Genomic DNA, 18641 nt, shown 5'->3' on the forward strand with positions numbered 1-18641 from the left:
GAACTCTCTTTGATTTGTCCAAAATAATTATGGTGCTGTTCTGATGTTATCAGGTAGCGAGCGCCTCCTAATTTGTAAACAATCTTTCACGAGTTTCTTTGTCAAAACTTTTTGACCTCTCAGTAAAATCGGTCATGTGTGCATTTCCGCCGTAGGCCAAATGTACATATGTGTACGGATACCAGGTAAACATCGCTATTCCAATGTGTACTCAACGATTGGCTCTCCATTACAATTGATGGGGAAATATCGACGCACGTAAACCAGCGAAAAGGGGGAGGCAACATGGCGGACGATTTAGCTTACGGTGAGTCGAAACGCAGGCGTTAATTTGATCCTTCAGTTTTCCACATTTACGGGACCTATTCAGAACAATTATGTGTGCATTTGGTAAGGTTCTGGAAAGTTGTGTTTATTGAGGTTTTTTATTTTTGTGGTGTAGGTACGGTGCCGGCGTTTTACCGTGAGGTTTACGACATCGTCTGCCCGAATCCGTCGGACGGGAAAGTTGATCAAGATGTTTTCGTCAAGATACTCGTGAAGTCCAGTCTGCCGAAACAGACGTTGAGCACGGTAAGTTGAGATTCCTGGTAATTTTAGGATATGATGTTTGGGAGTTATGCTAAACTCTAAGCTAAGGTGTCATGATGTAGGTGCAAGTGATGCCAACAGGTTTTCAAGATTAAATTAAAAAAGAATTAATGTCTTTGTGAATGAGCCATAACACAATCAATGGTTGGGGGTGGGGTGAGGGGGGGGGGGGAGGAGACAACTTAAAAACACAAAATAATTATTTCCCAAAATGTATATCTTTATTGTTCTAAATCAAATCCTACTTTTTTAAATGGAAGCGAAACTAATTTTCTTTCTGATTCATGGCTCTGATGAAGGAATTTAAAGGGAAAGTCCAAAAACCATTCGGTTGACTTGATGCATGCGGGCAATATTCAACTTCTGTAAACTAGCACCAGCATTATTACTAGGCCTATAATAATAACTTCCTTTGGCTTTGCCAAAACAGAATGGCAAAATAATTTACAAATAATTTACCTAGCCCTATTTATTTCTGCATTCTTGCCATTGCATTGGCTGTTCGATAGACATGATAGAGATTGTAATCGAAAATGATCTACAACATCCAACATTAAATAAGGGGAGCTTCAGCAATAAAAAAAAGAGAAGTAAACAAGCTCTGCTAAAAACCAAAATGCACAAGATTTGTCACAATTTGATCAAACCACTCGTATACACCACCCCTTTACACATTTAGGCCACACCCACAAAATGGACGGAAAATAACAGGTGTGGAAATGCTAGAAAGTTTTATCTCATGTCTTTTTAGAAGCTTATGAATAGTTTCGTTGCGGTACCCGCTGCTACAATGTACATCATATTTGAACCAGCTAACCGATCCCACAAGCTTGGTGGTCGAGTGGTAAGACGTCTGCACTAGAAAGCAGGAGGTCGTCGATTTGAGTCCCACCCGAGTGATTTTTTTCTAACTTTCACTTGGGAGGTAAAACAACCGAGTATACAGTGTTTATACGTTGGTGAAGGGCAAAACCTACTATTGATGTCTAAGTTTATTTAAAAGCATGAAAAAAGAAGGAAAATATATAATACAATTCTTCTGAGTTTTTATTCCTTGCACCCCCTATTTTAAAATCAAGCTCCGCCCCCAAATCAGCAAGATTCAAGGTGGGTCCATTAGCTCCATCTCTTAAAATGATTGTTAGCCCATTTCGGGCTTTTACCACGATTTGGGCACAATTTGGGCGAAAATAATGGGCCTAAGCAGCTCCACTATTACCCAGGATATATGAAACATATATAAATATAATCTTTAAATCATTCTTAAGAAACTTTATCCGACTTTTTTTTCATTCTTAAGTAGCTTTTAAGGTATAAGGGGGTCAGTCTCAACAATTTAATCCAAAAGCGCGGCATGTTAATGAAACTCGAAAAATGTGACTTTTGACCTGGGTCCCCTGACCCACACCCGACCGAGAGCAACTTCAGAATGGCCATTCCAGCATTACCTCTGTGGCTGACAATGGCGTGGTTCCATCAAAACTTTTGTGTTCAAAATTAAACACCGCCTAGCTACTGGACTTTTTAAGCAAACAGGCCTTTTGAGTTTACTGCCGTCATTGACGCAATTTTACACTCTGGCTTAGTAGCTTTTATTTTAGCAAAATGGGCCAAGCGGCTTTTTAACTTTTATTTTTTTTTACGGCTGAAACTCCCCTTATTTAATTTTGGATGTTGTAGGTTATTTTGAAATACACATAATCTTCACAATTAGTCAAATTTTGCCACAGTATTGGGAGTTTGGGACTGATCATTAACAGTACACATTCCCCTGCTTGTCGGTTGTATTCAGATATGGGAAGCAGCGGACAGCAAGCAAGGGTATTTAACACGGAGCGGTTTGTACAAAGCCCTGGCTCTTGTAGCCTTGGCACAGCAAGGCAAGCCAGTCAGCGAGAAAATACTGGAGAACTATGGCAAGGAGGGTAAGTAGTACTCACTTCTACATGTTTAAACACTAACTGTTGAAATGTTTTTCACAGTATTTCTTCCATTTCTACATGGAGATAAGTAAAACTCTCTTATCCTTGTTACGCAAACATAACACTGGAGTTTGCAGAGTTATAAAACCCTCCTAATGTTTGATCAGTCACAGACAGTCAAAACATTTCTTCCACTCCCCCTGCCGTGCATTCTTAAACAGTATAATAAAAAAAACTAGTCAGATGACGTTCGTGTAAACACTGTGACTAGTCAAATTCCATCAACAGACAAAAGAGGTAACTAGTAGGTAAAGCTGGCATATCAACCACCTCTGGTCAAAGCATGGCTATAACAAGGGAATGTTATAACTAAATAACATGGGAATTCTTAACTGTAAAAACAGACACTTGATTGATTTTGACTGTAGTGATGGCGTAGCTGAATTTGCCAGCCAGGGAGGGATTTAAATTAATAGATTAACACTCCTACCCATAGAACTGTCGCAGACCTTCAAAAAATCTACCACTTCCTCTTTCACAGCTTTTGTACAGGCTGGTCACCAACTGCCGGAATCCCCATGGATTAATAAACCACATAACTGTCAAAACCTGTTGTAGGGGTTTGATAGATAGGGTGACCTTGAATACTGCTGCAATTAGCTTGCGGCCCATCTCGGAGGACAATGTGTTTGTTTTGCTGGGATATGCATGAGTGAACCCTTTTGTGCCTTCATTGTTACTGAACTAAATCCATCATTGACAGGCACTCACCAACTCTGACCCACCATACCTACCAATGTCAGTCAAGGCATGGTACCCTCAGTTACCAAAACTACCACAGCCTGTCAATTGTACCAATATGAGCCCAACATACAGAACTTTTGAAACCTGTCACCTGGTAGATTTTGATGGATAGGGTATCTCTCTATATTGTCACTGAGAACGGTAGAGCTTAACTTGTATAAAGCTCAGTAATGTCTACAAAAGTATGGAGAATATGACAATGGTTTACTGCACAGCATTTGCATATTGTCAGGGGTAAATAGATATACACTATACATAAATGTAAATTCTCTACAACGTAACACTTATATTACAGGACTTGATGTTCCTGAAGCAATGGACTCTGGAGTCCGCAAGTAAGAGACCTAAACTCTCTAAAAGCTGGAGACAAATCTAAAATTTCAAAACTCCTAAAAATAAAATTTAAATTTCTACACTGCCTACATATGGAAATAGAATGATACTTTTCCTCCTCCCCCCCCCCCCCCCATCAGAGCTACCCAAACCTCACCTGGGCGACCTGGGCGATCTGAGGACCCTGAGTGCCCAGGTGCGCCGGGAGAAGAACCCCAACGTCTTGAGCTACACCTACAAGGACCTGGTGGCCCTGGACTCCATCACCATCGACCTGGTGCCGGAGAAGAAAGGCTTGTTGCTTAAACACGTCGAGTATGAAATCAAAAGTGAGGTAAGCCTAGTCACCAATTTCCTGATAAAGACCCCTCACCAGTTACCACCGCCTTGAAAATTTAACAGAAAGTTTTGGCATGTTTGGTGGATATTGTAGGATTGAGGAAAATCCGCTTTGTGGGCAGACTGGCTCTCCGAAACCAGAAAAAAGCAGTGACTAAAAAAAACCTTTAGTCAACAAAGTGCTGCAAATTTTACCTCAAGATGTGATTAATAAATCACATCTTGAGGTAAAATTTGCAGCACTTTAAAATTCACTGGGAAGTTTTGGCACTGGGAAGTTTTGATGGATATTGTAGGATTGAGGAAAACAGAGTCAGGGTTGACCAATTGATTTTGGAGGATGCATTGTGTCAAGGTCGTAGGCTGTACCCTGCATTGTTTATGTAAAACCATGCATAATTGAGGCCCACGTTATATAGGATTGCTACCATCCGCACTGCTTCTCGATATGGAACTGCCACAACGTATTGACTGATTGTTGTAGGATTTTGAAGGATTGAGGCCGTGGTCGCCCCTCCACTGAACAAATTCAAGAAATAACCCACGATTTTTGGAGGATTGAGGCGCAGTCCAAATTTAAAAGGGTGATGATTTGGAAGGATTGATGATTTGGAAGGATTGAAGATGACTCCTAGCCAAAAGGACCTAGAGGGTTAGGGTTTAGATAGGGTACAGGACTTGTAAGGATTCAGGAAGTTTCTAACAAAAATGCTTGGGGATTTATGGTTTGCCCATTTTTATACACAATTCCTTTCCCTTGGACTGCAAAGTTTTTCCTTTTTTTTGTTGAAAATATTTTGCTTCTAGGTGTATAATATATACATTGTACTTTTGTGGTTCTTTGCAGTGTTTCACGTCTGCAGTGATGCGACGGTACAGCGACTTTGACTCCTTGTACGATATGCTCATATCCCGTTATCCCTACAGAATGGTGCCTAGACTACCCCCCAAGAAAATGATTGGAGGTAATGTCATTTGCCATTAAAAACGAATTGATATGTTCTGAATTACTATAACATTTTTAAGCTTATTCAAAACATACCAACAGTCAGACAAGTTTACATAGCTTTTTATTTGGTATCACACACTTCTCAATTTAATTTTGCTGTAGAAATACAAATCTCACCATATTTCAAAGTATTCCATATCACAACTCTTCACTTTTAACTGAATTTATGTGATTTTATGCATTTATTTAATAATTTGTATATGTATTATGAACTTATTAGATAAAACATGATAAATAATTCTAAATGTCTTAAACCAAATCCAAAACCAACTTTTGCTGCATTGTAGGTGGATTTGGGAATGCATAATCCAGTAAAATTTGTCCAGTCCAAATTTTGACAATTTTGGACTATGAAACAAAAAAAATAACATTCAAGCAGTTCAGTGCATTTTCCCATGCAATCAAATATTTGCGTCAATTTCACTCTCTGTATATGCGGACCCAAGAGAATTATTATAAGCATGCGCATTCCTAAAATGTTTGCTCCAACTTCGAATTGAATTGCGCATTCTAGGATCTCGATTTCCAAAGAAAGTTGCTGAATCATGTTTTGAATTGGGCCTGAATTCAGCGTCCGAGACACGTTCTGACTGAGTCAATTGCAGCTACGCGATGTCGCGCACCGATCCGCAGAATGATAGCAACCGTGCGCGTGTGTGCGTCGTGTCAACGCTTGCGCGTGCTTCGCCGAATAAAAAAAAAACACCAACTACTAACGGAAATTTCCAACGGTGCGTCTAAAGGCCTTCTTTCATTGATTTCTTCAGAATGACAGCGTGCCAGAAAGAATAATTTCACAGGGAGTTTAGTCCCTTTACTATCTTTCAACCAAGTTTGTTTTTCAACAATAATTACATCAGTTACTTTTTGGGTAGCTGCAAATGATGGACTATAGCTTTAATTGAGTTGGGCACCACAGTGCCATGGCGTTTAGAACAGGCCCATTACCATATCTGATACTTCACAAAGTACATTCACTTGCAGTAGACCCATCTTGCATAATGCAATGTAAACGTATATTCAACTCTCATACATGTATGTAATGCTCACCTGACTCAATGTGGAGTACCCTGAAACATGTAAATCGATGAGTAAATTTCCCTTATTGAAATACAGCAGATGTCATCGTAATTTATGACTGCATGGTGCATTCAGTTAATATCCATTTTTATGGTACCCTCAAAACCAATAACCATTATGCTTGGTGCAAGATGGTTCATATATCAGATTGCTGCAACAATATCTTTCTGAACCTGTGCGCGTCCGTGTAGTTATATGTTATAATTGCAAATCTGCAATTTGAAAGAGATCCACAGTATCGCATTTCTGTTGATAGATAATGAGCTGGTAAATTATTAGGGTTTTTTGTTTTAATCATTGCGTCCCTAGAGTGGAGCCTGATAACACAAATTTATTTAAATATTGATGTTATCAGCCAATGTGTTGTCACCCTGAAGTCACCGTTTGTTAGACGGTAGTCTTAGCATTGAAATAATTGGGTTTTTTTGGTTAAAAATCTAATTATAGTGGACAAGAAATGCATTTAACATTTACACATGTTTTTGAGGCAGTGATTTTTTTTGTTTTTTTGGCAGTAATTTTTCACTGATAAGTACTCTTAATAAATCTAAACACATTTTGGTTGTTATTCCTTTTTTTTCACCTCTTGATCCTCTTAATTTGTGCAAAACTTCAGACAGCCCCTCAACAGATTCTCTGTGAGTGTCAGGGGCAGATCTACCTTTCAGGAAACGGGAGGGGGTGGGTTTGATATGAAGGTGGGAGTTGAGTGAAGGCGGCACGCCTTGCTACATGTAGTGGGGTCCAGGGGCTTTCGAAATCTATGATGCTTCTCCTGCATCCTAAGGCAATTTGAGAATAAACTTAGGAAATTTAGCGTTCCATTGATTATTTACTAGTTTCATAACATTAGTCAGTGGCTGAATGGGTGGGGGGTGGGGGGGGGACACCCCCTCTATATCCACTACCGAGTGACATTGAAACACTAGGCCTCACAGCGATACCTATCAATTCTATAAAAACCTACATTTCAACTTCGGAGCCTATTTTTAAATTTTTTTTAAAAACAATCTACGTGTATATAACCTATAAAAACTGACAACACAATTCTCTGTAATTCTGCTACCTCACTCTGAAAATTGCACCCTAAAAACATATAAATGCTTTTTGGCACTTGGAAAACATTTAAAAACCTACATTGTGCTTTTCAAAACCTATTAAATAAAGAAACAAGATACTGATGAAGAGGGGCACTGTGAGACCCAGAATACTCTACAAGGAATGATATTATTGTTGCATGATTGCAGGCTGGTGTCGGGTCATGTGGGGCAAATATCTGTGTGCATTGAAGCATGGTGGAAGGCAGACTAGCTTGCCCACTGTGTATTAGACAATACAAATCTGAGTTTGCAAAGGTCATCTGGAATTCCATGGCAGTGTCACACACTCATCTATATAAACACAATCTGGATAATCCATAGGCTGTTAGAAGTGAAGTCAGAAGTGATCTAATACACCGTGCCCTCTAGAGACATGCACACAGTAGGGAACAAAAGATTGTATTCGTCTCCACAGGGCAATTTCTATAGATGAATACTCCACAAGGTTTTCACGAAATAGATATATGGATTTTACTCAAAAACTATGAATTTCCAAGGTGGGTTGATGTGTCGCTAATGGAAGAGTTTTAGAAAAGGGATATTTAGTCCGAATTTCAGCCAAGGAAATTAATTCTGGTTAAAATAAGAGCATTTTGAAACTACACTTTCAAACTCGAAAACGTTACTACACGACTAGAACCACAAGGATCCACAAGGATACATATTTCAGTATGGGTGGAGTCACCTTCCACCGTATTACCGCTCCCATAACAATGGAACTGTAAACAAATCTATCCTGATGTAACCACAATCTTTACCTGTATTATTAAATGTAAGTTTTAAATAGTAAAATTTAGTTTGTGACTGAACTTGTTTTTGATATTAAATTCTGTTGAGTTAAAAATTATTTAATATATTTCAAGTCCTTTAAAAATTGTATTATATATGTACGATGGAGCAGTTAGGCTAAGCACAGAATAGGTCTGCTTCTGGTTACCCTACCTACCCTACTTTGACAGCCCCTTCCCTAATTTATTTTGGGAAAAATGAGAAAAAAACCCCTTAACCCTTGACCACACGCAGACACCTACATATGATCAACACAAAACAAATTTTAAAAAAAGAAGAAATTCCCTACATACCTACCCTATTTTCAAATGCCGTGTAATCGGAAGCAGACCCTTTTTGGGGGGGGGGGGGCCCTAAATAGTGGTTTCTGTACCGTATTCCAATTGAGAGATTCGGAATCAGCGCCTTAGCTTCAAACGTGCGTGCAGCGTACAAAAACCAATAAGCAATCCAGACTTTGAAGCATGGAGATTAGTAGGGTTACATTGCATTGTGTAGCCATGTGTGTGCTATTATTATGGTGCATTCAGTTTCAGAAAAATCTACAAGGTTCTGATTGTAAGCCAAACAACGAAGGGTGAATATTTTAAATGGAACATTTGTTCTCAATCTGTGTTTCCTTCACAGCCAATCGCGAGTTCATAGAGAGTCGTCGACGGGCCCTGCTACGGTTCCTGACGCTAGTCGTCAGACATCCCGTGTTCCATAAGAGTGATGTCATCAGGTACTTCCTGACATTTCAAGGAGCAGTAAGTATACACCTTTAATTTAAAACCCTCCTTATTGTGTGATCATTCACAGACAGTCAAAAAATTGCTTTCACTTCCCCTGCCATGCATTTGTAGGCCTATACAGGCTAGTGAAAAACAGTCAGATCACACTGGTGTAAGACAAGAAACACAAGAAAGGGGGCCATTTTGCATCCGTCATATTAGCAGTTTTTCCAATGCTGTATTTTTTTTGTTACAGTACCTGAAGCAACCCAAATTTTTTTTCAAATGTGAATGGACATGTAGGCTTATAATACGTGTAATATGTGTTGCTTAATTTCTTTCTTTCTTGTTTGATTTTTAAAATCACCCTCAAATATCCATCAAAAATGGACGGACAAAGTTACCTAAGTTTTCTGTCAACGTTTTGATAGAAATTTGAGGATAATGTCAATAAGCAATATAAATGATCATCTCAAATCATTAAGTAGACTTAGAATTAGAAAAGGCTGCATGTCCATTCATGTGTTGAAATTCCTTTGTGGTGGTTTCGAGGTATTAAACGAAAAATCTCAACCATTGGAAAAACTGCTAACGTGACGGTAGATAAGTGGCCCCATTTAGTGTGTTTCTTGTCGTAAGAACTGTGACTAGTCAAATTCCATCAGGAGACAAAAAGTATTTCACATGGTGTTGATTTTTTCATTGCGACCCCCTCCCCCCCCCCCCCACCCCTGCCAAACAGGACATGCAACACAGGATCAGAGAGCAGTTTCGAGGCACCCCAGACGAGTACGTTACCAGCCCGTTGGCCCTATCGGCCAAGGAGCTTGTCCCCATGGACACTCAGACGCAGTACAGCAATGCCCGGGAGCACATCAAGCGACTGTACAACAGCATTTACCAGCTCAAGCACATCGTGGACCAGATGGCTATCAGGTCGGCAGGTGAGGAACCGTTGATGGATAAAGTATGAGGTCTGTGGAACTAAATGAGAGTCTGTGGGCTTGTTTTAGTCTTGACTTTATCCAGAAGTTAGTTTTGCAAGCCTGCCTGAACTCTGTGGACTCTACAGTCTGTCTAAAAAAAAATGGTACAATCGAAAATGATTTTTTTTTTTTCAATATTAAATCTCAACATAAGTAAGTCGTTTTGAGCATCACATTAAAGAAAAAAGACCAGGCTTTCCAATACTTTTTGTTTCATCTCAGTTGCTTTTGTCAATCCAGAGATAACTCCCGTTTACTGCAGAACACAAAAATCGAGTTTGTTTCTTTTGCCAAGTTGCAATCTTTTGTGAGCTTCAAGACAGCATGGCACAGTACTCGAAACAACTCTGCCCATGCATAAAAGTGGCACAAAATTGATTTTGGTGTATCGCACTCAATTGATTATATCTCTGAATTGACAAAAGCAAATAAGATCAAACAAACACTATTGGAAAGCCCAGTCTTTGTTCTTTAATATTGTGCCAAGTAAGAATGACTTATTTTGAAATTTCATATTTAACCAATTTTTTTTCTTCTGATTGTACCATTTTTTTTGAGACAGGCTGTACAGGGTGGTCTAAAAAAAGTTTACACTTTTTCAGAGGCAAGTTTCTCAAAATTGAAGAGACATGTTAAAATTGTTTTTAAGATATTTCTAAACTACAAGATCTTGGCCATTTCTTAATTGCGGCTTTATTTTCAGTGCCATTTTCACCATACACCACAATGATGCTGTAATTTAGGAATATCTTAAACAATTTTAACGTGTCTCCCCAATTCCACGAAATCTGTATCTGAAATAGTGTAAACGTTTTTTTTAAACCACCCTGTATGTCATTTAATTTGTCATTATTGGAAACAGTTTAAAATTGGACTTTTGGAAATTGGATTGACTTAAATTTGTGTATGAATACTCACATCACTGAGGTTTGCTGAACATCTTTCTTTCGTCCTCGTAACATTAGATACATGAGCAAATAGTTGTATTCCTTTTGTTTTAATGTTTAACTTTTGAGGCACATTATGGCACATTACATGTAATGTGCAAATGATCATTGTTACGAAGCAATATTTATAGTTGTTCAAATTATTGTCCGTATGTCAAAGAAAAAAAAACCTGTGCACTTTAAGTACACTTTAAACATTTTCAAGCACTGCACATTTTACCTCAAGATGTGATTATTATTGTTGACCAAAGACTTTTTTTAGTCACTGTTTTCTGGTTTCGGGGAGCCGGTCAGTCCACAAAGCATATCTGTTGGTGCCCAGAACAAAAGCCTTTAATCAGAGTTTTGCAGACATCCCAAAAAGGAAAAAGGATGATTTTTTCGTTTGGAATAAAACAAACAAGATGATGGAAATTTATTAATAGAAAAAACAAAATTAATTTGTTGAAGTGCATGAGGAACGCAACTTTAAGTAAAAAAAAAATTGTCTTGAAGACTTGTTTCGTGGGATCAAGTCACATTTTTCCCTGTCTTGCCCCCTCAGCCAGTGCCAGCGATATGCTGATGATGGCCAAGGAATGGAACACCCTCGGCAGCGAGAGCCACATCACCTCCACCTGGGCCATGGGAGTCAACGAATCCTGGCCCAAGATCAAGACGGGACTGAAGGCCATCTCGGTGGAGTTTGCCGCGCTGTCCGACAAGCACAACGTGCAGGTAAGGTGTGCCGTGTGGCTATAGTTATACCTTAAAGGTAGGGTAGATCATTTGTAAATTGTGCTTTTTGTTCGTTTGAAGCAACAAAAGTGCTCAAAATCTAAAGACGGGTGCTTAGACCAAAAAAAAAGAATAGTTCTGCTTCCGGTTACCCGACCGACCCTATTTTTAAGCTGCGACCCTAAAAAATTTATCGGCAATTCCACAAAAAAAAATTAAAAATTAAAAAAATTGAATAAATACAAATAAAATCCGTCTTTTCTGTCTTCACAAAATACCTCTCAACAACCCTTTTGCATCCAAAAATGCTTGTATTTATTTGTTTTCTTACTTACATTCGCTTTTTTTTCAAAAGAAACCTCCGTTATTACAAATTCGCTTCGCGATATAACTACTTCGCAATTCGATGTCACGCACGGTGACTATAATCACGTGGCGACGACTGGTTCCCGCCGCGCCGCGCAGGGGCCAATTTAGAAGACATAATGAAAATGCGGTAACCAGTCCATAGCTAGCTATGTGACCGATAGCGCTCTATCAGTACAGTGCAGGCCACTGTCAACTGGTCGGATTCGACATCGTAAAAATGCCAAGAAAACACCGATGGAGAAAGAACATTTTTGCAAGTTAATTTACAGAATTGATCTAGCTTGTCTGTGTATGTATTTTCTGTGTTCAGGAGTTCATTTTGAGATCAAACTACTCGTATTTGGAGTGATACATGCCGCGTGTTTCCCGAAATTGTTGACCGTTAAAACAGGTCTGTCGGCCCATGGTGGGCCGCTCGCCACACACGCACGCATCACACACCTTGGAGTTTTGACCAGCTCCCCGCGTCTTGACTAGCGTTGTGCATATGGTGCGAACGGCCTGAATTTTCCATTATTTTTTTAAATTATCGAACGTAAATAAATTGACAATAATTAAAGGTAGGTTTTACTCACTTTTTGTTGCCATTTCGTGTATAGCTTTCGTAGTGCAATAGAAATAGTTCAGGCTAAAACTTCGCATATAATTGAATACCCCATTCAATCTGCATAAAAAAAATTGGCCAAAAAAAAAAAATTTCCGACCGACCGACCCTATTTTTGAAAGGCATGTAATCGGAAGCAGAAGTATTTTTTGGGGGGGCCTTAACAACTAACCTGATGACGTTTTAGCTCTGTGAATGCTGTATATTCCCAGAAAACAATGTTGTAGGACCTCGATTTCAATTCAAAAGTTGCCAGGTCATGTTTTGAACTGCCCCCGAAATCAGCATCCGGGACATGTTCTCATTCAGCTGATTGCAGCTACACGATGTCACGCACTGAACTGACAAATAATAGCAATCGCGCGTGCATGTGATTCGTGTTAACGCTTGCGCACACCCATTCGCAGATGCGCTGAATTACAAACCAACCACAAACGGAAATTTGCAAAAATACGTCGCTTGACGCATCTTTGGAAATGGCCCTCTTTTATTGTTTTCTTCAAAATGACAGCATGCCAGAAAGAATAATTTCACAGGCAGTTGTGTTGCTATTCCTACCTGATTGCATGGGCTACCAGCTTTACATTAACTAAGTTATCGTGCCTATTTTGTACTTTTGTTGATGATTGTGGTGACCATTTTCTTGACATCGTCCTCTTGTATGGAATTGTACCTGACAGGGCAGGAGAGAAGAGAACAACGTCGCAGAGAGGCTGGCCTTAATACTTGACCTTCTACAAGCTTACAAGGTTAGTATTAGTAACAATATCATTGGGGGGGGGGGGAAGTAAGTATTGCAAAAGTAACAATTGACTTAAAATTATGGATTACATGGGAGTGGATGTTCTAGTGTGAAAACTCTTTCACAGACCATTGAAACAAAACATTGAGAAAAACAGCATTCTAAGATCTCAATTTCAAATCAAAAGTTACTGAATCATGTTTTGAATTGCAGCTATACGCGACGTCGCGCACTGATCCGAGGAATTATAACAACCGCGCGCGCGTGTGCGTCGTTCCAATACTTGCGCGCGCTGCGCTGAATAACAAAACGAACTACTAATTAAAATTTTCCTACGGTGCTTCTTAAGAATCACCGTTGGAAATGCCTTCTTTCGTTGATTACTTCAAAATGACAGCTTCCCAGAAAGAATAATTTCACAGGGAGTTTAGTTCCCTTACTATCTTTCAACTAAGTTTGTTTTTCAACAATAATTACGCCAGTTACTTTTCGGATGGCTGCAAATGATGGACTATAGCTTAAAGGGGGCACTTGTGCACACAGCCCATTGACAAAGGTTGAACCCCGGCCACTATTCGTTTACATGGGACAGGAATAACCAGAGAGTGACAATGAGATCTTGCATTTTGATGGCTTTCCGGAGGTTCATGTAATCTGTATTGCTCCCTGCAGGATCTGGGGGATCGTCTGGAGAAGGGTCTGCTCAAGGACCACCAGAGCGCCCTGGCCAAGATGGGAAGCATCAAGAAGAAGAAGATGACAGCTACGGTCAAAGGATCGGACCACGTGGGGGAGGTTGAACAGCTGGAGTCCAGGATCATTGAGGTCAGAACTTCACTCTTTGACTGCGGAATTTTTTTGCTTAAAACCCTCCCTCTTTTGGTGACAATCTGTAGTGAGTAACCCTATGGGTCAAAATCTATCAGCTTACAATTTTTAACAGGTCTGTAAACTGGCCTCATATTGGTACACGTGACAGGTTAAAATGGCTGCTACACAAGCTGCACCGGTATTAATGGTCAACCTATCTATCAAACCACTTAAACAGGCTTTGCAGTTATATGGTTTAGTCCGTAGGGATTTCTGGTAGTTGGCGACCAGCCTGTACAAAATCTATTGAGAGAGATACAAGGGGTTAGGTTTTCTTGATAGTTTGTGATAGTTAAAAGTATAGGAGGGTTAATCAGAATGAAAACTGCACAATTGATATCAGATGCCGATATTGGCTAGTCATAAAAACAATTGAGGTGCAAAGAGTTGAGCCACGATGTAGCTGACTTGGTTTGGTTTTTTTCCCCCATTCACATCAATGAAAAGGGCCCAAGTTCACGGCAGTGGTGTGCATGATGTTCAGTGGTGAGAAACCAAGAATGTCCATGATGGTTCATGAGGAATTTTTCCCTACATTTTGATCAAACTGGGGGGGGGGGGGGGCAGAAACAGACTTTTGATTTCATTGGTCATGTTGGTCTTAGATTTTTTGTAATGGTTTGTTATGTGTCGTGTACTCACATCACTCAGTGAGTTGTTTTCAATTATTAATTATTGTGTACAGCAAGAGAGTCAGATCATGACGATGGAGAATCGCAACTACTTCTCCCTCCACTGCATCCAGATGGAAACCCAGCTGGTCCACGCTAACATTGACATTCTGGCTGAAGTGGTCCAAGCGCTGTCCAAGACAGAGCTACAGGGGCATAAAGAGGTAAGCTACTCGGTGCTCCTTCTCCCCTGCTGCCTCCCCTTCACTCTCCCACCCCATCCCTCATTCACTCCCCACCCAATCCCACCTAACCCCCATCCCATCACCCATTCCCATTCCATCCCCATCCCATCCCCCACCCCATCCCCACCCATCCCCCACCCCGTCCCACACACCATCCTACACCCCATCCCCTCACCTTATCCCCCACCGAATCCCCCACCCTATCCCGTACAGCATCTCCTACCCACCCCAACCCATCCCCCATCCTATCCCCCACCCCAGGCCGCGAATTTTTTTCTCCCAAACGACATCCGCATACATGGTTGTTTAGCGCCCTCTACGATACTTTTATGATACGCACACAGGGATATAATTATTTGTTTCCCCACGTTTTGGCGGGTAGTGCAACAACTCAGTCAATAGAGGGTAGGATTTTGCATCGCGAGGTTGCGGGTTCGAAATCTCGATTTTGCACCCAAATTTTTTTCCTTTTCTAACCTGAGGCTTTGGAGGATTTTTTTTAAAAGGGAAACAAAGTCCGAATTTCATAACGTTTAAATTCACTTTTTTTTCTTGTTTCATATTTTTTTCTCATGTTTTTACAAAAGTTAAGTCCAAAACGCCATAGCGTACACCCATATACGGATGTTATTTGGGAGAGAAAAATTCGCCCCCACGCCTCACCCCATCCCATCCCATCCCCGTTCAAGGTTTTCAAGCGCTAACCAAAAGAGAGCCCAAGGGGCCATATAATGTAAGAAAATCTGTACCTCTTCCCTTGTGCCCCACCCTCTTCCCCACCCCAACCCCCTTTCTCACCCCCTTTCCCACCCACAACCCCACTTTTGTTTGTTTCTCTGGGCTTACTTTTCTTCTATTTGGCGCACTTCTCCCCCACCCCCCTCCCCTCCACTGCAGCTGACGCAAGTATGGGAGGACACCACCACCAAAGTAGACACTCACATGACAATGGGATTGTTATCATCGTCATCTTGACTGTAAACATCTGACCCCCCACCTAACTGTCATAAAACAAAGCAAAGACACCCAAGCTAAACACCGGTTCCAACCAGTTCCAGCCAGTACCATCCAGTGCCATCCAGTACCATCCAGTTTTCACACACTGATGAAAACTTCACGTACATGTATCCTCTTGTTCCTGTCATGCTTATGTCTCAGTAAAGAAAAGATAAACCTTTATTTCCATACTCATTACTGTTATATTTTTAATGCTTTGTGTAAAATAAGAAGTTAGTATATTTTTAATTTGGTTGTCATTCAAACCTGAAAAGGTTAAAAGAATTTCAGATCTGACGAGCTTGATTGTTCATGAGATGCTGTTGGAATTTGGATTCCTGGATGTTTCTCCACAAATTTTCACTCGAATTTCCATGAGAAAAGTGGAGGGGGAATTTTGTAAGCAAAGAGAATGTACATTAATCAAGTTTTGTTTGTACAGTTCATGTTGTTATTCGTCCAAAAGCCATATCCTGACCATTCGATCACCAAAAGCATGCTTTATATCATTATACTTTTATGATTTTTTTCAGTAAATGCATCTTCATGATTTACACAGTCATACACTGAATTATATTTTTACTGTACATATCTCAAAATGTTGGGTTGGAAATCTATGCACCGTTTCATTTCAGTAAGAGTTGTCTTCGTAAAGTTGCATCGTTTCTGTACATGTACTGATCAATTCTATCGATCCTTATATACTTTTGTTGATTCTGGAATTGTACACAGTGAATATGTGTATTTCATGAAGGATTGCTTTAGTAAGCAATGTGTTGGTTCATAGAACATATGAGCCATAGGAAGCGAATCCAAAGAAATCACGAGAATAATTTAAAAGTGTCCAGAGATTTAAGCTTCCAGTATTATGAAACTGCTGAAGGTTAAAAAACTTGCTCAGGAAAGTATCTCACTAAAAGCAGGGTGCCATTGAGCTGGCATTCATGTCGTTGGATTTTGTTGGCTGGTAACCGGCTTTGGGTAAAACAAACCCCTGCAAGTTGGCGGGCTAAGCAATTTTTCTGTGCTAAGCTGAACTGTGGCACTGGCCCATGTGAGCATGGTGGCAGAATTTCACCATGAGTTTTTGGGAAGCGTCTCATACTTGTTTCTTTTCTGACACAATCGCGCTTGCAGCTGGTCAGCGTGTGGGAGGTCCTACAGCCAAAGTGCAACTCGCTCCGCGGAGGGGAATCGGCCACGCCCACTACACCGGCCACACCCACCACGCCCACCTCTCCAACCTCGCCAGCGATCCTCAGTGCTGCATCGTTCTAAATATAGAAACGACTGCATTTCTAAATATAGAAATACATTTAGTCCTAATTATGGAACTGTAAGACTGTTTGACAACACAGCTACATCATGTCAAAGCTTCATATCGAGTATATTCCAAGTTTTTGGAATTTTTTGACTAATTATGCTAGGGTTTGGGGCAAATGTTTTTGGAAAATTTTGATACTTTTGAATTTTGCGGATATTATTTGAATACCAAAAAGAAATTTTCTGACTGAAACAATTAATGGAGACAACCATCAAATCCTGTACATTACCAATTGCGTTTGCTAATTTTGTTTATATTATGTTGACAGTCCACCTAAATGCCATGTAATTGGAAAAATGTTTATGCTTTAAGTTTGCTTGCCTAATTATCGTTGTCTTTTTCTTTCTAGGATATGTCTACTTATTCATAATGATGATTAACGTCATTGTGTCAAGTCTATTCCGATTTGTTTCCATTGTTAAAATATTACTTTTCATGCATTGTACTGTCACCAAAAATTCTGTTAATATGTGTAAGAGTTTATGGAACTTCTTTGTTAAATTTATGGATGTGCCATAGACCTTGGCTTAAACTATGGAACTTTCCGCAAAACTCTTTGAAAAAAAATATACCACCTGTCGGGTGTAACTTGAATTTCTCATGATAGGAAATTGGCACTATTTTCAGCCTTTTCCTAACTTTTAATGCGGTACATTGAGAACCATATATTATATGGCCTTTGGTGCTTGATGTAGGGCGACTACAAGCTTTGTTTCTCCTTTGTTGGAAACAGTTAAAAAGTACTGGGATATTTGCCCTGCAGAAGAAATTCTCTTTCACCCTGAAGATTTTAACAAAGCCCTTCCCTAAAACTGTCTGAAGTTACAGCTTTTTATACTTTCTTCGTGTAAGCAATGTATTAGTTTCAACATTCGTGTACATAATTTCACTGTGCATCGAGGCCTATTTGAAAATGGTGCGAAGAAAAAGTATATCTTTTAATATTCATTCTGTTTATCAAAAATTTGCTTAAAGGTATATCTAGTTGGTTTAGTTGGTGATTTGAAATATACTTCTATTATTTTCTTCTCTACACCGTGAAAAATAAGTGACCAATGCTAAAATGATCTATATCGCTTGTTCTTGTTTTAAAAGTAATTACATAAAGAACGTTTTTTGGAAAGTTGTGTTTACATGAACTGCCTTAAGAAATAATGTTTATTGTTGAAGACGGATACATTTGCTACAATCAACAATTTGGATCTGCCTAAAAGAAAATTCAAGTTTGCAGATTCGTTATCACACTAATCACATGTAAATTACAAGTCCGGTTGTGTAAGGGGTGAACAGTTACTAATGATATTGTCACAGTTCAAGAGGATAGCTTGGAAGTTGACTGAGATTGGATGAGATTTGATTGACTGAGTAATTTGTTTAGATTTGTGACGACTTGGTTACAAATCTTGGGCTCACGCCAGATTCTGTTGAGGTTTTTGAAACCTCAACTTCAGCTTTGGCTCAGGGAGATTTTGGTTCCCTGACTTGGTGACTTTGGCTCAACATGGGATGGTGTTCTGGGGAAAAACTGTAAGAATCCAGACGCCACTTCT

The 18641-nt window shown here is 39.8% G+C and overlaps 1 protein-coding gene across 1 annotated transcript; it reads left to right on the forward strand.

Annotated features, from left to right (window-relative positions):
• Positions 1 to 211: 211 nt before the first annotated feature.
• LOC119737857 (sorting nexin-8-like) lies at positions 212 to 18127 on the forward strand. Its single transcript, XM_038212486.1, has 12 exons — positions 212 to 307; positions 443 to 573; positions 2384 to 2516; positions 3791 to 3984; positions 4837 to 4954; positions 8595 to 8716; positions 9423 to 9624; positions 11158 to 11330; positions 12984 to 13052; positions 13718 to 13870; positions 14601 to 14750; positions 15669 to 18127. Exons 1-12 carry the CDS (start codon positions 286 to 288, stop codon positions 15744 to 15746), a joined length of 1545 nt encoding a protein of 514 aa, XP_038068414.1. The 5' UTR covers positions 212 to 285; the 3' UTR covers positions 15747 to 18127.
• Positions 18128 to 18641: the final 514 nt, after the last annotated feature.

The sequence above is a fragment of the Patiria miniata genome, unplaced genomic scaffold (genome assembly GCF_015706575.1).
Source record: "Patiria miniata isolate m_02_andy unplaced genomic scaffold, ASM1570657v1 HiC_scaffold_3, whole genome shotgun sequence".
Classification (NCBI taxonomy): Eukaryota; Metazoa; Echinodermata; class Asteroidea; order Valvatida; family Asterinidae; genus Patiria; species Patiria miniata.